The sequence below is a fragment of the Ammodytes marinus genome (genome assembly GCF_949987685.1).
Source record: "Ammodytes marinus genome assembly, chromosome: 17".
Lineage (NCBI taxonomy): Eukaryota > Metazoa > Chordata > Actinopteri > Uranoscopiformes > Ammodytidae > Ammodytes > Ammodytes marinus.
This window is the reverse complement of record NC_137221.1, coordinates 7,054,554-7,070,500: the sequence shown is the minus strand read 5'-3', so window position 1 is coordinate 7,070,500 and position 15,947 is coordinate 7,054,554. Positions and strand designations below refer to the sequence as shown.

At 41.1% G+C, this 15,947-nt stretch overlaps 2 protein-coding genes across 3 annotated transcripts; one reads left to right on the top strand and one right to left on the bottom strand.

Annotated features, from left to right (window-relative positions):
* msto1 (misato mitochondrial distribution and morphology regulator 1) lies at positions 1-6,699 on the top strand. 2 transcript variants are annotated; one of them, XM_080045262.1, is made up of 14 exons: positions 1-146; positions 1,174-1,303; positions 1,522-1,591; positions 1,890-1,965; positions 2,146-2,203; positions 2,584-2,737; positions 3,437-3,551; positions 3,748-3,882; positions 3,998-4,150; positions 4,300-4,431; positions 4,885-5,069; positions 5,394-5,498; positions 5,587-5,699; positions 5,910-6,699. In XM_080045262.1, exons 1-14 carry the CDS (start codon positions 63-65, stop codon positions 6,152-6,154), a joined length of 1,755 nt encoding a protein of 584 aa, XP_079901388.1. In that variant the 5' UTR covers positions 1-62; the 3' UTR covers positions 6,155-6,699. The 2 variants fall into 2 exon arrangements, with proteins under 2 accessions (XP_079901388.1, XP_079901387.1); XM_080045261.1 differs by having other exon boundaries at positions 2,581-2,737.
* A 537-nt stretch (positions 6,700-7,236) lies between these two features.
* On the bottom strand, positions 7,237-13,659 carry srsf4 (serine and arginine rich splicing factor 4). The gene is made up of 6 exons (XM_080045276.1): positions 13,493-13,659; positions 11,918-12,081; positions 10,111-10,280; positions 9,530-9,744; positions 9,217-9,294; positions 7,237-8,211 (listed from the first exon to the last, which is right to left on the bottom strand). Exons 1-6 carry the CDS (start codon positions 13,597-13,599, stop codon positions 7,671-7,673), a joined length of 1,275 nt encoding a protein of 424 aa, XP_079901402.1. The 5' UTR covers positions 13,600-13,659; the 3' UTR covers positions 7,237-7,670.
* Positions 13,660-15,947: the final 2,288 nt, after the last annotated feature.

Sequence of the window (15,947 nt, the reverse complement as noted above, 5' to 3'; positions counted from 1 at the left end):
ATGTCTACCATGCTCACAGCGGTGCAGTTTATCTTTTATCCGGCCTGTTGACTCCCGTCGCCATGAGTAACCCGTGTAGAGAGGTCATCACTCTCCAGCTGGGACATTATTCAAACTTCGTGGGGACTCACTGGTGGAATTTACAGGTTAGTTCATCACACTGTGCTGCTAGCGCTAAGCTAACATGCTAGCGCTAGCAGCGTCGCATGTGTTGTCAAACTTTGGAGGCTCTGCAGCATGAATGTGCATTTTATGCTCATTTGAATAGACCGAGGCAGTGAACTGTGAATAGGCTGAAGCACAAAAGTTATTACATATTATAACGTTATACACCGGGTTTGTTCGGTTCTAGATATGCTCATTTTGAAGTTTTAAGTGTTTTTTTTATCAGATAATCACATTCACAAGGTATAGATAGATAGATAGATAGATAGATAGATAGATAGATAGATAGATAGATAGATAGATAGATAGATAGATAGATGGATGTCAAAGAATTGAATGTAATGTAAATTGTGTAATATTTCACATAGATGACAAACCACACATTTCTTACAGAAACTCTCACACAATGGAATTAAGAAAGTCAAAACACTTATAACTACAAACTGTATGGCCAGATACTATATTAGATAGTTCAATATAATATAAATACAATAGAATAATAACATTGAAAATTTTAAACAAATGGAAAGAAATTGATGAGGTTCTCCACTGGAAGATAGAGATGAATCACTTCCCAGGTTAACTTATAATAGGTTTAGAAACATATATTAATTAACCACAGTTTGGAAGATTCAGATGTTTAATAATGATTGATTGACTTAAAGTCTGTGTCTGGTCCACGGTCTTGTTCAGGTTCTTGTTGTGTATTGTGTAGTGCACTTTAGAAGTACGCCATCCAAATCACGTTTAAATCAACACCATTACTGATGCAACATTTGTCAGAAATCGACTTCCGAGTTCCTTCACTTGGCAAACAATAGAAGTATCTCTTTTCCAAAGCTCCAAATGTTGTCCCTGTTGAGGCTCCCTTATATTTGATGTAACTTGTATTTCTCTGATTTCAATATCTCACTCTCATTTCCTCTGAGATGGAGCTGAATGTATTTTGGTGTTGTTGTTGTTTTTTTGTTTGTTGGTAAAGATAATGAGCTGAGGTTGGTTGTACAGGATGCGTCTCTGTCATACGATCCAGAGGGAACACCAGGAGACATCCAGAGTGATGTGGTGTTCCGTGAAGGGAAGACGCTCGGCGGACACGTCACACACACGCCGCGCCTCATCGCCATGGATCTCAAAGGTAATGTCTCTGTGTCTGTGCTGGAGGCTTGAGCAGTTTTATATTTCCCAGCATAAGAAGTCTTATTTCTCCCATTTCAATTACATTTTTGATATTTTGTGTACTAGTCAAACAACCTATTAAAATGCCTAAATGGATCAAATTGCATACAATAATTTGGATAATTTTTGTTTGATGCTACATCACCTGTTCTCTGCATGTCCCTCTGTCTATAACAGGAAGTCTTCGGACTCTACGGCAGGAGGGAAATTTGTACGACCCAGGCGAAGACACTTCTGCTCTCTCATGGTAAATAACAGTGATAATCTGTGCCGTTTGTTTGCCTTTTTATACGTGCAGTGTATCACTGTTGGCACCTGTTTTCTTTGAAACAGAACGCTCTGTCTTGAAATATTCTGTTGCACATGGTGTAATAAAATACTGTTGTTGTATTTTTATGTTGTATTTTTATGTACTGTATCAGATCAGATTATTAGAACTTTCCTTTCCTATTAACATTTTATTTACATTATTGAAACCAGGAGTGGCTGGAATATGTGTCTATATATGTTTATTTTATAATATGAAAATGTGTTCCATCTGGCAGGGATGGAAGCCTCCTGATGCACAAAGAATCTCCTCCTGAGAAGAACATCTTTCTGGAAGATCTGGACAAGTTGGATGTGAGCTGCATTTATCTGTATATGTCTATATATATATATATATAGTTTACGTTTTGATTGGTAGGATTGTTTAGGAAACAGGGTTTTCCACAAAGTGTAATTCTACAGCAGAAGCATTATGTTGCAGCTTGATGTAAACAGATTTCAGTGTCTTTTCCTCACAGCTGTTTGTGTCTCCAGAAAGGGGAGTTCCTGTCAGACGATGACTTCTACTCCAATCCGCAGCCCCAATGCTCAGGTAAGAAAAACCTTCAGGGAAGTCAGGGATTCTGGAGAACGCCTGTTGTCAAAATCTGTGAATATCTCCTCACGATCCTCTACCTGTCTGTGCTGTGTGTGCGCTGGAGAAATGGCATGTTAACAAAGGGAGCCCACCCTAGCTATCAACATACCCGTTTACAGAGCCTAGGCTGTGTATTAACACTGGATTTTCTTTCAGCGCGCGCCACACACACACAGTACAGACTTAGGTTTTTGTAAGGATATATTCCCTGATTTTGACAAGAAGAGTTCTCCAGAATCGCTGACTCCACCAGACCCTTTTTAAAATCTTTGCACTACAAATAAGAGTGTAAGTGGATGACAGCAGCGACCGCTCTGACCCCCGTCTCCCAGCAGCAGTTGCCGTGAGCGTGGACACAGTGAACGACCAGCTGTCCCGGGTCCAGAAGGCCTACAGACTGGAGGGCAGCGTCAAGGTCTGGTCCGACTTCCTCCGGATCCACCTGCACCCGCGCACCATCTCCGTCATCCACCAGTACAACCATGATGGGTGAGGAGCAAAGGCAGGACATAGACAGCTTTAACTAGAGATGCACCAATCCACAATTTTTCACTAGTTCAGAGTCTAATGTCTTGGTTTTGGATGCTGTTCCATGTCAACATTATTATTTAAAAAATGTGTGCGTCAGGATATTTTGTGTACGAATAGAATAATAATATATTTAATTTATATAGCGCTTTCCGGCTTAAGCAACAACACAGTAATTTAAAAAAGCAACAAATACACAAAAATATTTGAATGTATCCAAATCCATTTATTGAACTTTTTTGAACAGTTTCAATACCTGTACTGTATAGCAGAACTACAACTCCAATCATTTTTAAATGCATATTAGAGAGTAGAAATGTTAGAGCACAAGGCGTTGGGCATTTGAACAGAGCAGTGAGCACGGACCAACAATTCATAGCAAGAGTGAACTTTTGATAAGTATATGTAGCAAGATAATGCTAATATATAGAAAACAATTATATATTCCCTCCAACTTTTCCCCAGTAGGTGTCAGGCTTTACACAGTTTTGGGCTGCACCCCAAATTTTGATATGAGACTTTCACAGCTGATTTTTAAATAAAAACTCATGCTGTTACATCTCTAATAATAGTAGAATTAGTTTTCACCCTATATAACATGTTTAAAGTGTGGATTTGCCTGTGTTTTATACAATGGGTTAATGTTTTGGTGGTGTCCAGGGAGGCTAACCGTCTGGAGGCATTTGGCCAGGGAGAGGCTCTGCTGCAGGGGTCGGTGCTCGAGGGTCTGGAGGACAGACTTCACTTCTTTGTGGAGGAGTGCGATTACCTCCAGGTAAGAAAATTTGATCAGATCTATCTATCTATCTATCTATCTATCTATCTATCTATCTATCTATCTATCTATCTATCTATCTATCCCATACATTATTTTTTGAATATTTCAGATGTTTCAGTGAAATTGTGCACTTTTCCTCCTTGCCCATCCTTTTATTAATTCCTCCTCTTTCTGCGTCCTGTTTTCCTCTCAGGGTTTCCAGGTTTTGGTCGACCTTGCCGATGGCTTTGCCGGCCTGGGGTCAAAGGTCACGGAGTTGCTGCAGGACAATTATGGCGGAAGAGGAATCCTGACCTGGGGGTTAGCGCCCGTCAGTCACCCAGATACAGTGAGTCACAAAAAGCAGTATGTCTCTGGTTAGGTTATGTCTTACCAAGCTGTCTAAAAGCATATGGGCTCTAAACGGGCTTCTGTACTGATGTTATCTCTCTCTGTCCCACCAGACTCCAATGAAAGACCTCTACCACATGTTAAACTGCGCACTAGGGACGGTCCACTTGGCCAACCACAGCTCTTTCTTCTGCCCTCTGACCCTGCGCGGTGGACTCGGCAGGCGACCCACCTCTCCCACAGCGTTCCCCCTCCTAAATGATGATGTAAGATTCTATTTTTTATTAGGGGCCTCTTGTTCTTGACAGTATTATTCTTCTCCTTCACCTGCCTAAGAAATCCATGTTCCCACTCAGGAAAAATCACGAAGTCCGCTAGTACAGTTTTTAACACTTGTTTTATCTCTCGTGTCCAGCCGTCACTGTGGTTCCACTCCAGCTCAGTCCTGGCGCTGGCCATGGACGCCCTCACGTCGCCGTACCGACTGCAGAACAACAGCGTCCCCATGTGGCAGCTGGCAGACACACTGGCCGTAGCTGGGAGAAAGGTGACTGACCCTGCGTTCCATATCGGATACTTTCTTTTTTACTTTTCAACATACTACAGCTGATCATAAAAAGTATGTAGTATGCACATAAATGGGACATACTTTGACTTATTTATTTCATCATAACATCACGCCTTGAACTTGCCTCTTGTTTTTATATCCATTGCATCGCAAGTTGTTTTCACACAGAGGCTCCATTGATATCATTTAACTTCCGGTGTGCAGTGGATTGTGGGTCAGAATTGCCCAAAAAGCTGCTGATTTCCACACTAAAAATCACGACTGGATGTAGAGGGCATCTGGGTATTTTTCAGCATGTATTAGGACAACCTCAATATTTTTCTACCAGACTCATTACTAAATAGCAGGGAATTATGGGCATTGGAACGGCTGTCAATAAGTCCTTTTTTCCGTCTCTGATCTCATGTAACCGTTTTGTAATTTCATTTCCAGGTGGTCGCTGCTTACGGTGCCGTGCCCTTTCCCATGATGCACGGCACCTCTCTCCCCGACGCCCTGGGCAACGCCACAGATGGGTTGCCGTGGAAACCTCTGTCATCATGCCCTGAAACTGGTGATGGCAAATGCTACAGCCAGTGGGCGACGCTCAAAGGCTTGGAGGGACAGAGACTCACCAGGTCTGAATTTGATGAATATATCCGTAATGTTACTTTAATGCTTTCACAAAATGTTACACATAAGGAGATGTATCTACAGCACGTGTGAATACACTGATAATTCATGTCTTATTTCTAGTTCTATTAATATAGTATTTGTATCATTTATCTGTGTTAAGAAAACTAAAGAAAAACATTTGAAAGTTCCAATATAGGGCTTTCGTTGCAGTCTAGAATTGTCACCACTGGATGACGCCAAAATACTCCAATATTACACACTGTACCTTTTTTATTAAACTGAAAGCATTTTAAATGTGTTGCTAAAATGATTTTTCTTTCCGTTAGTTCTCTGGCTCCAGGGACCAAACCGCTGTCTCCTCTGCACAGCCTCCACAGCGGGGAGGACGTCCTGGAATCCTACATCAGATCTTTCTATCCCAATTCTCCTCTGTGAGTCCCCCATAAGAACTAACTATCTTATTTATCTCCAGGCTAAAAACTATATATATTTAACCCTGTGCTGCTCTCTCCCTCTCAGGGCTCTGCAGTTGGTGTCTTCTCCCAGTAAACTGACGCCACCCTTCCCTCAGATATTCAGTCAGTGGCTCGATGCTAAAGGCTTCATCCAGAACCAGGAGCCCCCAACCGGCTGTAAGCTTTATTCTATTAACAAAAATGAAACCCAACAGAAAAAGCTTAGGGTCCTGTAAAGTTTGCTTTGAAATAATCTTGGGTATAACTTATACCTCTTTCTGTTTTTCCATATTATGCAATAATTTCATTTCACTTTTAAAAATGCAATTTCTGTCGTTTGTATTTGATGTTTGTTTTATAACACAATCCCTTCCTTGTCCTGTGCAGCCCGGCCCCCTGTGGTCACCTCTGCGCCCGTCCTGACCTCTCTCCAGTCGGGCCCGGCTCTCGGCCCGTGGCTGTCAGAGCTCCACCGAGGCGCCAGCAGCTTCGACATCCGGCGCATCGCCCCGAGCTACCTGTCCCAGGGCATGGAGACGGCCGACTACGAGGAGGCTCTGGAACAGCTGCGTCTGTTGGGCCGCTGTTACCGTGACGACAGTATGCACTCTTCTTCTTCAGACGACGACTGAATGTTGTGTGTGATCTGGAAAGACTGTTGAACCGCTTAAACCTGCCGCCTGCATGCACTCATGCACACGCAGAGAAGAAAAGGTGAGCCTCTTCTGGACTGAACAATATGGTGACGGAAAGAGGCGAAAAGCTTCAACTTAACATCGTCTTCTGATAACTCTGGAGCCTCATCACTAAAACTAGGAGGATTTGTTTCTGATTTAATGCAGCAGCAGCCAGTTTCCAGTTTCTATCTCCTTTTGACTACGTTACAGTTAATAATAACCTTCAAGACACAGATGAGGGAAGAAGTTAGACTTCTAGGATGGGGATGGATGTAGCATCATGACTTGTAAATCCAAATGACTGTTTATCTGTAATTAAATGTGTTTTTTACTGAGTACGCTATAAAATGACTTTTTGGGCACAGGTTGCTCAGACCTTAATTCAGTTGATAGTTAATAGCACAGATGTTGACATGGTGCACTTTAACCCAGAGTTCTCTCATATTGGAAACCGCTCATCTGCTGGAATTGACCAGCAGCAAATAAAACATGAGAATTTATTAAACCATTGAAATCCTAAAACCATGACTGATATGAATCTTTTTACTTTTCACTATCTGCAAAATTGGTATACATTTTCAGAAAGAAATGCACACATTGGAAAAGTGTTTATTGTAGTTCTAGGCCTATACATCACTAATATTTTAATAGTCCCATGAAAAGAAAAACAATCTAAATGTGTTGACTCCCCTATCGTTTTCTCCATTATTTTTTTACTGAAGGAGTAAATCTTTTAAAACAGCCGAGGAATAAATAGTGTAAATGTTTGGGACTATTTTCCTCTGTGGACAACAATGTAGGTCAAAAGCACGAAGAAATGCACTCAAATAGTCTCTAGAAAAGCCGGTACTAATACATTCCTGGTTTATTTTTCCATGGGGGAAAAAAAATAAGATAATTGCTTACCAAGACGAGAAGAAAACATTTCAACTTTGAAATCAGACAGAGGCTCTACTTGTCCAAGAAAAGTACGTGAATATCTCGTCTACATTTTTTTCAAATATGCACCAGTTTGACAAAAAAAAACACAAATCCAATATGAAAAATGTAGAACAGGCGTTTTTTTTTAATCTGAAATAAAATGATACAAGGATTTCACAAAAGGTGAGATGATGTTGAACATCTGCCCACCCAGCATTTTGACAACAGTATGCTTCTACATTTGGATTAAAAAAAGGCTAAAGACACCATACCATCATTTAAACTTAAAAAAAAGTTGGGATTGCACCCTGTTATTTCACAAACACCTCCATACAAGACAGCTCCAATGAAAAAATATGTCGAGTAAAAGTCAAATGAAATGGAGTAGCGTGTGCATAAAAGACAGTTTGAGCAGAGTGCCTGGTATTCTACAGCTATTTATCAAAAATCTTCAGGGGAAGTGTAGTGGGGTTGGGGAATGTAAATGGGGGGGGGACAGAGGGGGGAGACAGTGGGATAAGGGCTCAAGACAAACGGTCCCAAATCCGAACTAAGAACGGGAACGAGAACGGGAGTGGGAACGGGATTTGGAGCGGGATTCTGAGCGAGAGGCGGATCGGGAGCGAGAACGCTCTTTGGGCGCCGGTGTCGGGGAACGGGATTTGGACTTGGACTTAGACTTAGACTTTGATTTAGACTTAGATTTGGAGCGCGCTTTGGGTTTGGGCTCTTCCGGGGAGCGTGAACGGGAGCGTGAGCCCCTTTCGGGCTCTGCGGCCTCGTCGTCGCTCTTGGGCGGGTCGCGGCCCTTTGAGCCAGACTTCCTGGAGCGATCCTTCAACCCGGACCTGGAACGAGACCTGGAGCGGGAGCGAGATCGGGAACGGGAGTCGTCTTTCTTACTTTTCTTCACGTCTTTCTTGGGCTTTCTGCTCTTGGGACTGCGACTCTTGGGGCTGCGGCTTTTGGGGCTGCGGCTCCGGCTGCGATCCTTGTTCTTGGGAGCACCGTTGCTGCGCTCCTCTTCCTCCTTCTTGCCCTTGGCCTTGTTCTTCTTGCTACGAGATCGGCTGCGAGATCGGGACGCCGCTCTGGAGAAAATCAGATAGCAGAGTTTAGTGTCGTTTGATTCCTTATTCATAATGTCCACACAGGTTAAGTTGCTTTATTTGTCCCCACTACCACAACCCAAATAACTAAAAGGCAAAAACTTCTTCTTGTAGAACTGGCTCATTTGCGGTTTAATAAGGTGATCCGAGAAACTTTCAGTTTGTTCATTCTTGCACCCCCTTTGGACAAAAGTGGTAGTGTTTTTTACTACGCCACCTGTAGGTCCTGGGTGAGCGTACCCATGACAAAGGCATTAAGAAAAACTATAAAAATGGCTTCTTTGCACTGATTGTCTCATTTGCTGTTACAGGTAATTTGTCAGAGGAAAAATTTAACTGTTTCAAAAATATATAAAAGTTCCTCGTAGCACTTTTAAGTTACATTTGAAAACACATCTACGTTTGAGTCGTAGGACCATGGCAAAGACATCAGCCATGCCAAGTAGGTAACAATTCATACAGAGAAAGAGATGCGCCCAGATCCACTTTAAAATGGCTATGTAGCCTTGGATCACTGATATTAATCTACCCTTCAGGAATAAATAGAGACGGTCACTGTGGAAAAACAGCAGCTGTAAATATTGGGCTACCACTTGCCCTCACTGGCTATAGGTTAAAGGACCGCCAGTTAAGCACCTGTGCACTTTTGCCGACTTGTCAACAGCTATTTATAGAAAGGTGCTCTCAACTTACTGCTTACTGGTCGTGATGTGCCAATATTTCACAGTTTTTATAGGCAGTTGCTGAGAGACATAAATAATAAAATGTGATCTGCCATTGCAACATAGCCTGTATCGGCACAGTTTGGATTCCAATCTCTGAATACATTCACATCTACCTTGTTCTGTTGCAAAACTATACAAGCTGGTTCACTCTTGAAAGTCAACTGACAGCGTATTACCATCAGGAAACTAGTAGTTACAAGAGAAATATCCTGCTTTAAGCCTAATCACCCCCCCCCCCCCCTTTCATTTTTTGTTCCCTCACCTGGAGTGGGAGCGGCTGCGACTGCTGCTCTCACTGCGGCTGCGACTCTTGCGAGATCTGCGGCTCCTGGAGCGGGATCTGATTTGGGAAAAAACGAAAAAAGTAACCATTAGCAACAGTCAACTAGCCTGCATAGGTGAATGTTATGAAGCGTCATCGGTTCAACTTCTGTTTGCAATCTACAAGCACTACACATGAAACAATGTATTAATCCTTGTGAATTGAAAGGTTCAGTTAAACATCCTCATGTACTTTTGCTATATTCAATATGAATCTGAATCAGGATTTCCCGTATTATAACAACCTGTCTCACCTGGAATGGCTGCGACTGCGAGAATAAGAGCGTTTGCGTTTGGCTCCGGGTCGGTCCTCGATGAGACGGATCTTTCTGCCGTTGACTTCGGTTCCGTCGAGTTTCTCCAGAGCTCTCTTCATGTCGGAGTAGAGACGGAACTCGATCACGCCCTCGTTCTTACGGCCTTTGTGGGTGTCGGCGTAAGTCACTTCTCCGGCCTGCCTCATGTAATCCTTCAGGAGGAATAGAAATGCAAAGAAATTGAAGACTTGGGAAAGAACAATGACGTTTTTTTGTGAGCAGTTGTGTTTTTTTTTTATGCTTTGGAAATACAACACCCATCAATCTTGTGAAACTGGTCTGACAGTTCTTAAAACATCAGATAAATTGGATAATGCTATCAGTGTAAACGTTTTTGGCTTTGGACGGTTAATTCCTCAAAAAAAGGTGGGAGTCAGCGATTCTGGAGAATGCTTGTTGTCAAAATCACTTTGTCAAAGTCAGTGAACAACAACAAGCATGCACCAGAATTGCTGACTCCACCTTTAAAAAAGGCATGACAAGGTATGCAAGAAGAAAGACAAAAAACAGCACAATACCTTCAAGTCCTGCCAGCTGCAGCGACTGGAAAGATTCTCAACAATGAGTCGATAATCAGTCCTTATAGGCGGACCGTATCGGTCTCGTCCAAAGCGGCCGTATCCACCGCCGCCTCCTCCTCCTCCACCACCACCACCACCTCCTCCTCCTCCATCACGACCACCGCCACCTTTTAACGGTAACAAGGGAAGGAGAGAAACAATGAGGACCACCAACAAACAGAGCTGGAGCATTTATGCTAAAATCCAAAGCTACACTAGAAAAAATTTCAATATTCTCTGGGGGATAGTAAACAAAGAAGGGGAAAAGAAAAAGGTGAAAAAATAGTTACAAAAAAGAAAAAAAAATATTAAATCCTAAAAAATTTAAATTCTACAAGCTACGTCATGTAAAAGCCTAAATGTATACAACACTATTGTAGCTTATTCAATTTGTGTAAATTTAAATTTCTAAATGATAATTATTTTAAATAAATTTAAACAAAAAAAACTAACTGATCGAAGAAGTACTTACGTTGAACTAAAGTAAGTTTCTATTCTAAGCTATCCTATCCATTACAAAAAAAAAAAAAAAACATTTCACTGTTATAAAACATGTTCTTTTTTTCAGGCACCTATAAGAGCTGAACCCACATCTGTTCCTAAACCCTTGGCATCCTCACCACCCGGCCTGGGCCTAATGGGAAAAGCGGTCTTCATTCACAATGGCTCCCTTTTTTGGTCTGCCCAGGGGCCCAGAATGGTCAAACCACACTCTTGGAAAGGGGGGGACACCATGGCCAGCAATAGGGGCAGGCACCAAAGGACTCTTTCAATTAAAACATTGAGGTTCTTTGTTAAATCTTTACCTTTTAAAATTGACAATCATTTTAAATTATATATATAAAAACTGAATAAGACATCAATAGATTACAAGATATCTAACAATCAAATTGTTATTTTACAATATTAAAATTGAAACACATTTCTAGCCTTTCTATCAAATAAGCCCCCATCACATAAAACTGCATTTTCAATCCATCCCATGGAAATCCAAGATATATAGTTTCCAAGTCATTGGTGGCTCTGGTGCACACAAATTAAATCATGTGTATGTACTGATAAAGGATATCACCTCCCACGCCTATCGTAAAATGGTGTGGTGAGTGGAGCTCGTACAGTGTCTGCCAACTTATTTGCAAGACAAAATAAAACTTAATTGCAGCTATGAAGAGCCCCATCGAGAAACTGGGACACGCCGGTATGTTAATCGGCTCATCAAGACCAGAACAATAGTAAAACACAGATTAAATTAAAATGGGGATGTGGATAGGGTGTGTGCGACTAAAGACAATCACAAACTGAAATCAGGTTCACTTCCTGGAATGGGCTATGGAAAAGGTGCCGTCATCAGGATTGGAGATATGGTACCAGTAAAGCTGGGTGACACTGACCAAAACATTTTCACTTCTACTTCTTTTGGCCAAACTTTCTACGGTTGATAATATAAAAAAATTTGCAGATATGTAGAGATGCCCTTTTATTATTACACATCAAAAACTACTATAGATAATAATTTGGATATTAGTCATTTTTAACCAGTCTGGTATGACAATATCACCCAGTTTACAGGTACCATACATGGCAACAAATGTGTCTAATATGTGAAATTCTAGGATATAAATTGAATGCACATCAGCCACCAAGGACAAACCTTTGATCAACATAGTCTCCTGCAGTGAACAAAATCCCCAATCAATGACATTATTCATGTGAAATAAACAACAATACTCTATGAAACACTTACCGCCACCACTTCTTCCTCCACCACCGCGGTCGCCACCTCCACCACCCCCGCCGCCGTAACCTCCGTCACGACGCGGGCCCTTGGTGTGCTCCACTATGACCCTTTCCCCACATAACTCCTTGCCGTTCAAGTCATACACAGCATCGTCTGCATCACGGGGGTCATCAAATTCAACAAACCCATACCTTAGTAAAAGAGAACATGTTTTAATACAAAGTTACAACATGTGGGTTGGTTAATCAACACAAAGCATAAGCGACATTTGCACAAAATGGGTCTTGTTTACTATCAATTCACTATGCATCAGCACTATGCTCAATGGCTGTTTTTCTTTGTCTTTCATTATCGTAGCTGGTACAGGCTACCATTACATTATTTAATATTGTGTAACTGTTTTAGTAGTACTAGTGTTTTTGTTATTTTAACAGTATTTTAATATACAATTAATCACTTCTGCAGTACTATGTTTATTGTTGTGCATCAAAACAACAAGTAAAGGTATTTGTATGTAACAATCTAATTGGCAATAAACCAGATTCTGACATTGGGCCAGCTGGGGTAGCAGATGCAATTTTAAGGACGCACCGATTAACCAAGAAAAAAACGAAAAATAAATAATAACGGTTGTTTGCAAAAAGAGGAACCACGCTTGTATAATAGACTGGGTTACCTCTTCATCTAAATGTGGAAGCTAGACGTTAAACAGGAAGGCTATGTATGTAACTGAAACTATTTGCAACAACATGGCATGCACGTTTTTAGTACAACGAGTACCATGTGGACTTGCACGGTTTTGCATGTACTAGAGTTCTAGCTTCAGGCAAGTTACAGTAGATATACTTTTTTTAATAAAAATGGCACCCAGAATGAATCAAAGACCAGTTTTCCAATAACCAAAACTGTTGAGAAAAAGATCCATTCATTTGTTTTAGGGACACTTTGCATAAAACATGTCTTCATTGGTCCAGTGAAAAGGGAACAAGATGTACTTCAACTGTTGACAAATTTGTCTAAACGTGTGGCGACCATGTTGGATCATGCCGTGCTGTTTGGCAACATGTGTGAGGCATTTGTAAATTCTTAACAATCGCTACAATTTTTTAATTTTTTTTAATTGAAACTCCTGGGGGGAGGGGGGAATTGCCACACACAAAAAAACTTCCAAGCCTAAGCATTTCTAAGACTTTATAGATGTGCATTTAACACATTTTAACAGCAACCGATGCAATATGTAGATTGACTTGTTCAATGCTTTTGCATACTGTAGAAACCCCGCTGTGACATTGCCACGTCTGTTGCACGAGCTCACCGTAATCAAAAAGCATGCGAACACAACAAACAGGTCACACACGCACTCACACACCACAACCGCTGTCTTTGTGTTGTATGGCGAAATCAAGTACTTAAGCAAAACAAAAACCTCCCTGTGGATTTTAAAATACACCGTTTTCGCTTTTGAATGAATAATAAAACACTGGCTAGTTAGCATTAGCAGGCCTTGTCCGTTGGATTCAACAAGGCCCCAGCCAGACGATGCGGCCTGTTAGCTATAGCTTTTAGCTTCCGCAACAACAAACGCCAGGATTTTTACGTTACCCGTTCTTTAGGTCGACTTCCAATATTTTCCCGTAGCCTTTGAAGAAGCGCTCCACGTCCTTCTCCCTGGCCCGGTAGCTCAGCCTCCCGATGTACACCCTCGCCATTGTTAGCTTGAAATGCGGGATCCTTTTCACGGCGGGTCGGGAGAACGAGCACACGGCGGAGAGGAGGAGGCGCGAGGGCTGCAGAAATACTTACACCCACTCCTCTGATACAATAGGTTGCGTTCGGCATGGGCGGGGCTTCTGTTGTGAAGGGTTATCTGCCTGAGTTTAGTCTCTCAGGTAGCTCCATTAGGCCTATATCTTATCTATCAGTGTTATACTACTATGTATGAAGCATTTAGCCATCATGTGTTTTTAGGGTTCTCATTTCAAAGCTATAGAAACATAACAAGGTCATTAGGAATGGGACGGTCAATTTCATGGCAAAATACTGTAATTACGATTCACGATATTATCCCAATAATCATCAACATTTTCACAAACTACTACTTCCCTGGTAGAATGTGAAGGTGTATTGCACTCTATGATCCTATCTATGTAGTATAAATGTGCAACAATTTTAGAAATCGGTTCATCCTAGCCTGAGAAAAAGGCAGAGTGTTTTATGGTGTCACTGTCTAACCCTAAATTTTCCCATGTGTAACATCACGCATGGTAAAATGTAGGGGTTAGGATTAACAGAACAGCTGGGCCAAGGGAAGACTGAGGGAAAATTGAGGGAAGAAAAACTTCAATCATTATATTATAATATATTTATAATGAAATAAAGACGGTTATATCATGATCACAGGATAACAAAATCTTGTTTCCACTAATGACTTATAATATGAGGTGCTGTTATCTTGCAAAAATTTCAGAATCACTGCATCAACACAAAAAAACTTTGTAGTTTTTTACTACTATGTAGTAGTTAGGGGAGAGTGGCCTAAATTGTGCCGGAAGTTGTGCCACCCCTTGTTTCTAGAAAACCATAGAAGAAATTGGAAATGTGACCACATATCTAAGAAGAGCCATCCATTTAACTCATCCTGTAAAGAAGGGGGAAACATGGAATAAGATATAAGCACATTTAAGCTCATAAAACAGTTTTTTGCCTTTCAAAGTAAAATTTCCATGATCAAGGTTTTTTGATTATTGTGTCTTAACAATTATAGACACGTTTGAAAACATTTGACACATGTTTTAGTGCTTCAGTATGCTACACTTTGTGTCTATAGTTAGCACGATATCAGCCCTAAACTGCTGCATCATGCTTATTATCCAAAATTCTGGGGTTGGGGTGATTTGTGCCAGAAGGCCTGGGGTGAGTTATAAGTAAGTAAGTAAAATTTATAACAGTTTGCACTTTACAAAGTGCTGAACATACTGCATTCAGTAGGTAAACAATGATGGTAAAATAACAATAACCAAAAATAAAAGACATTAAGCCCAGACATCCAGATATAAACAAAGATAGTAGTGCAGAAGATGGGGAGGAAAAACCAGGGTGTACAAATGGGTTTTGAACCTTGATTTAAAGGCCAGAAAGATGATGATTAAGGATGACTTTGTCATTGTGAGGTTTGCAGGCTTTGTTTTAGAATATTGTCCTTCGATCGTGGTAAAATATTTACTTTAAATCTTAAATAAGTGATTGTCTGATTGATTTGTCTTGCTTTACAGTTTATGAGATATATATCAATGGCACAATTTACCCCATGGTATTCTCTCTTGTGGCACAATTTACACCACACCGGGGGCAAGTTGTGCCCCAAGACAACTTTTTTTCCGAAAGCTATATTTCTTCAACAGTTTATTCCAGATCCAAAGTTTTTATTGCCAGGGATGCACAACACCCTGAAATATATGTACATATTTGAGTTGGAGACTTTACTGTCAAGGCCTCACTTTGAAATCACTTGGAGTAAAAAGTGGCACAACAAGGCCACTCTCCCCAACTAAAAAAAACTTTTAAAAAAAACTATGTAGTAGGTAATGCATAACTATGTAGCAGTTACTAAAATAAAATAAAATAAAAAATATATGTAGTAAGTAATGCATAACTATGTAGTAGTTAGGCTACTAAATAAAACAATTATTTTGCGTCCTGTCGTTCACGCAGGCTACTAACCGCGGTGGGCGGGGCTAACATCTCCACATTACAAACACACCAGCTGCCCTCCTGTGGGGCAGTTCTCTTGTGTAGAGATCTAACGCTTGAAGCCAACACTTTTTCTAACTTTAAATCATGCCTGCGATATTTTAACAGCCCGTCCTCGGTGTGAGTTTACACTGTTGCCCAAATGTAAACGTGTAGGCAACTTTTTTCTTCATGGGGGTGAAGAATGTGAAGTTGCTTTGGGAGGGAAATAACGGTAACACGACGTTAGCCGAGGGTTAGCTAAGCTTCTAGTTCCCCAGCAACAGGTCGGTCGGTTGGTTGGTCAACGGAAAGTAAACTGACGGTA

Coding starts and splice junctions, on each gene's coding strand:
- msto1 (XM_080045261.1), top strand. CDS start 63: ATGAGTAACCCGTGTAGAGAGGTCATCACTCTCCAGCTGGGACATTAT. Junction 4,151..4,299: donor TCCCCCTCCTAAATGATGAT/GTAAGATTCTAT, acceptor TCTCGTGTCCAG/CCGTCACTGTGGTTCCACTC. Junction 4,432..4,884: donor TGGCCGTAGCTGGGAGAAAG/GTGACTGACCCT, acceptor TTTCATTTCCAG/GTGGTCGCTGCTTACGGTGC.
- srsf4 (XM_080045276.1), bottom strand. CDS start 13,599: ATGGCGAGGGTGTACATCGGGAGGCTGAGCTACCGGGCCAGGGAGAAG. Junction 9,745..10,110: donor GCAGCTGGCAGGACTTGAAG/GTATTGTGCTGT, acceptor TTCCTCCTGAAG/GATTACATGAGGCAGGCCGG. Junction 9,295..9,529: donor CGCAGTCGCAGCCATTCCAG/GTGAGACAGGTT, acceptor TTCCCAAATCAG/ATCCCGCTCCAGGAGCCGCA.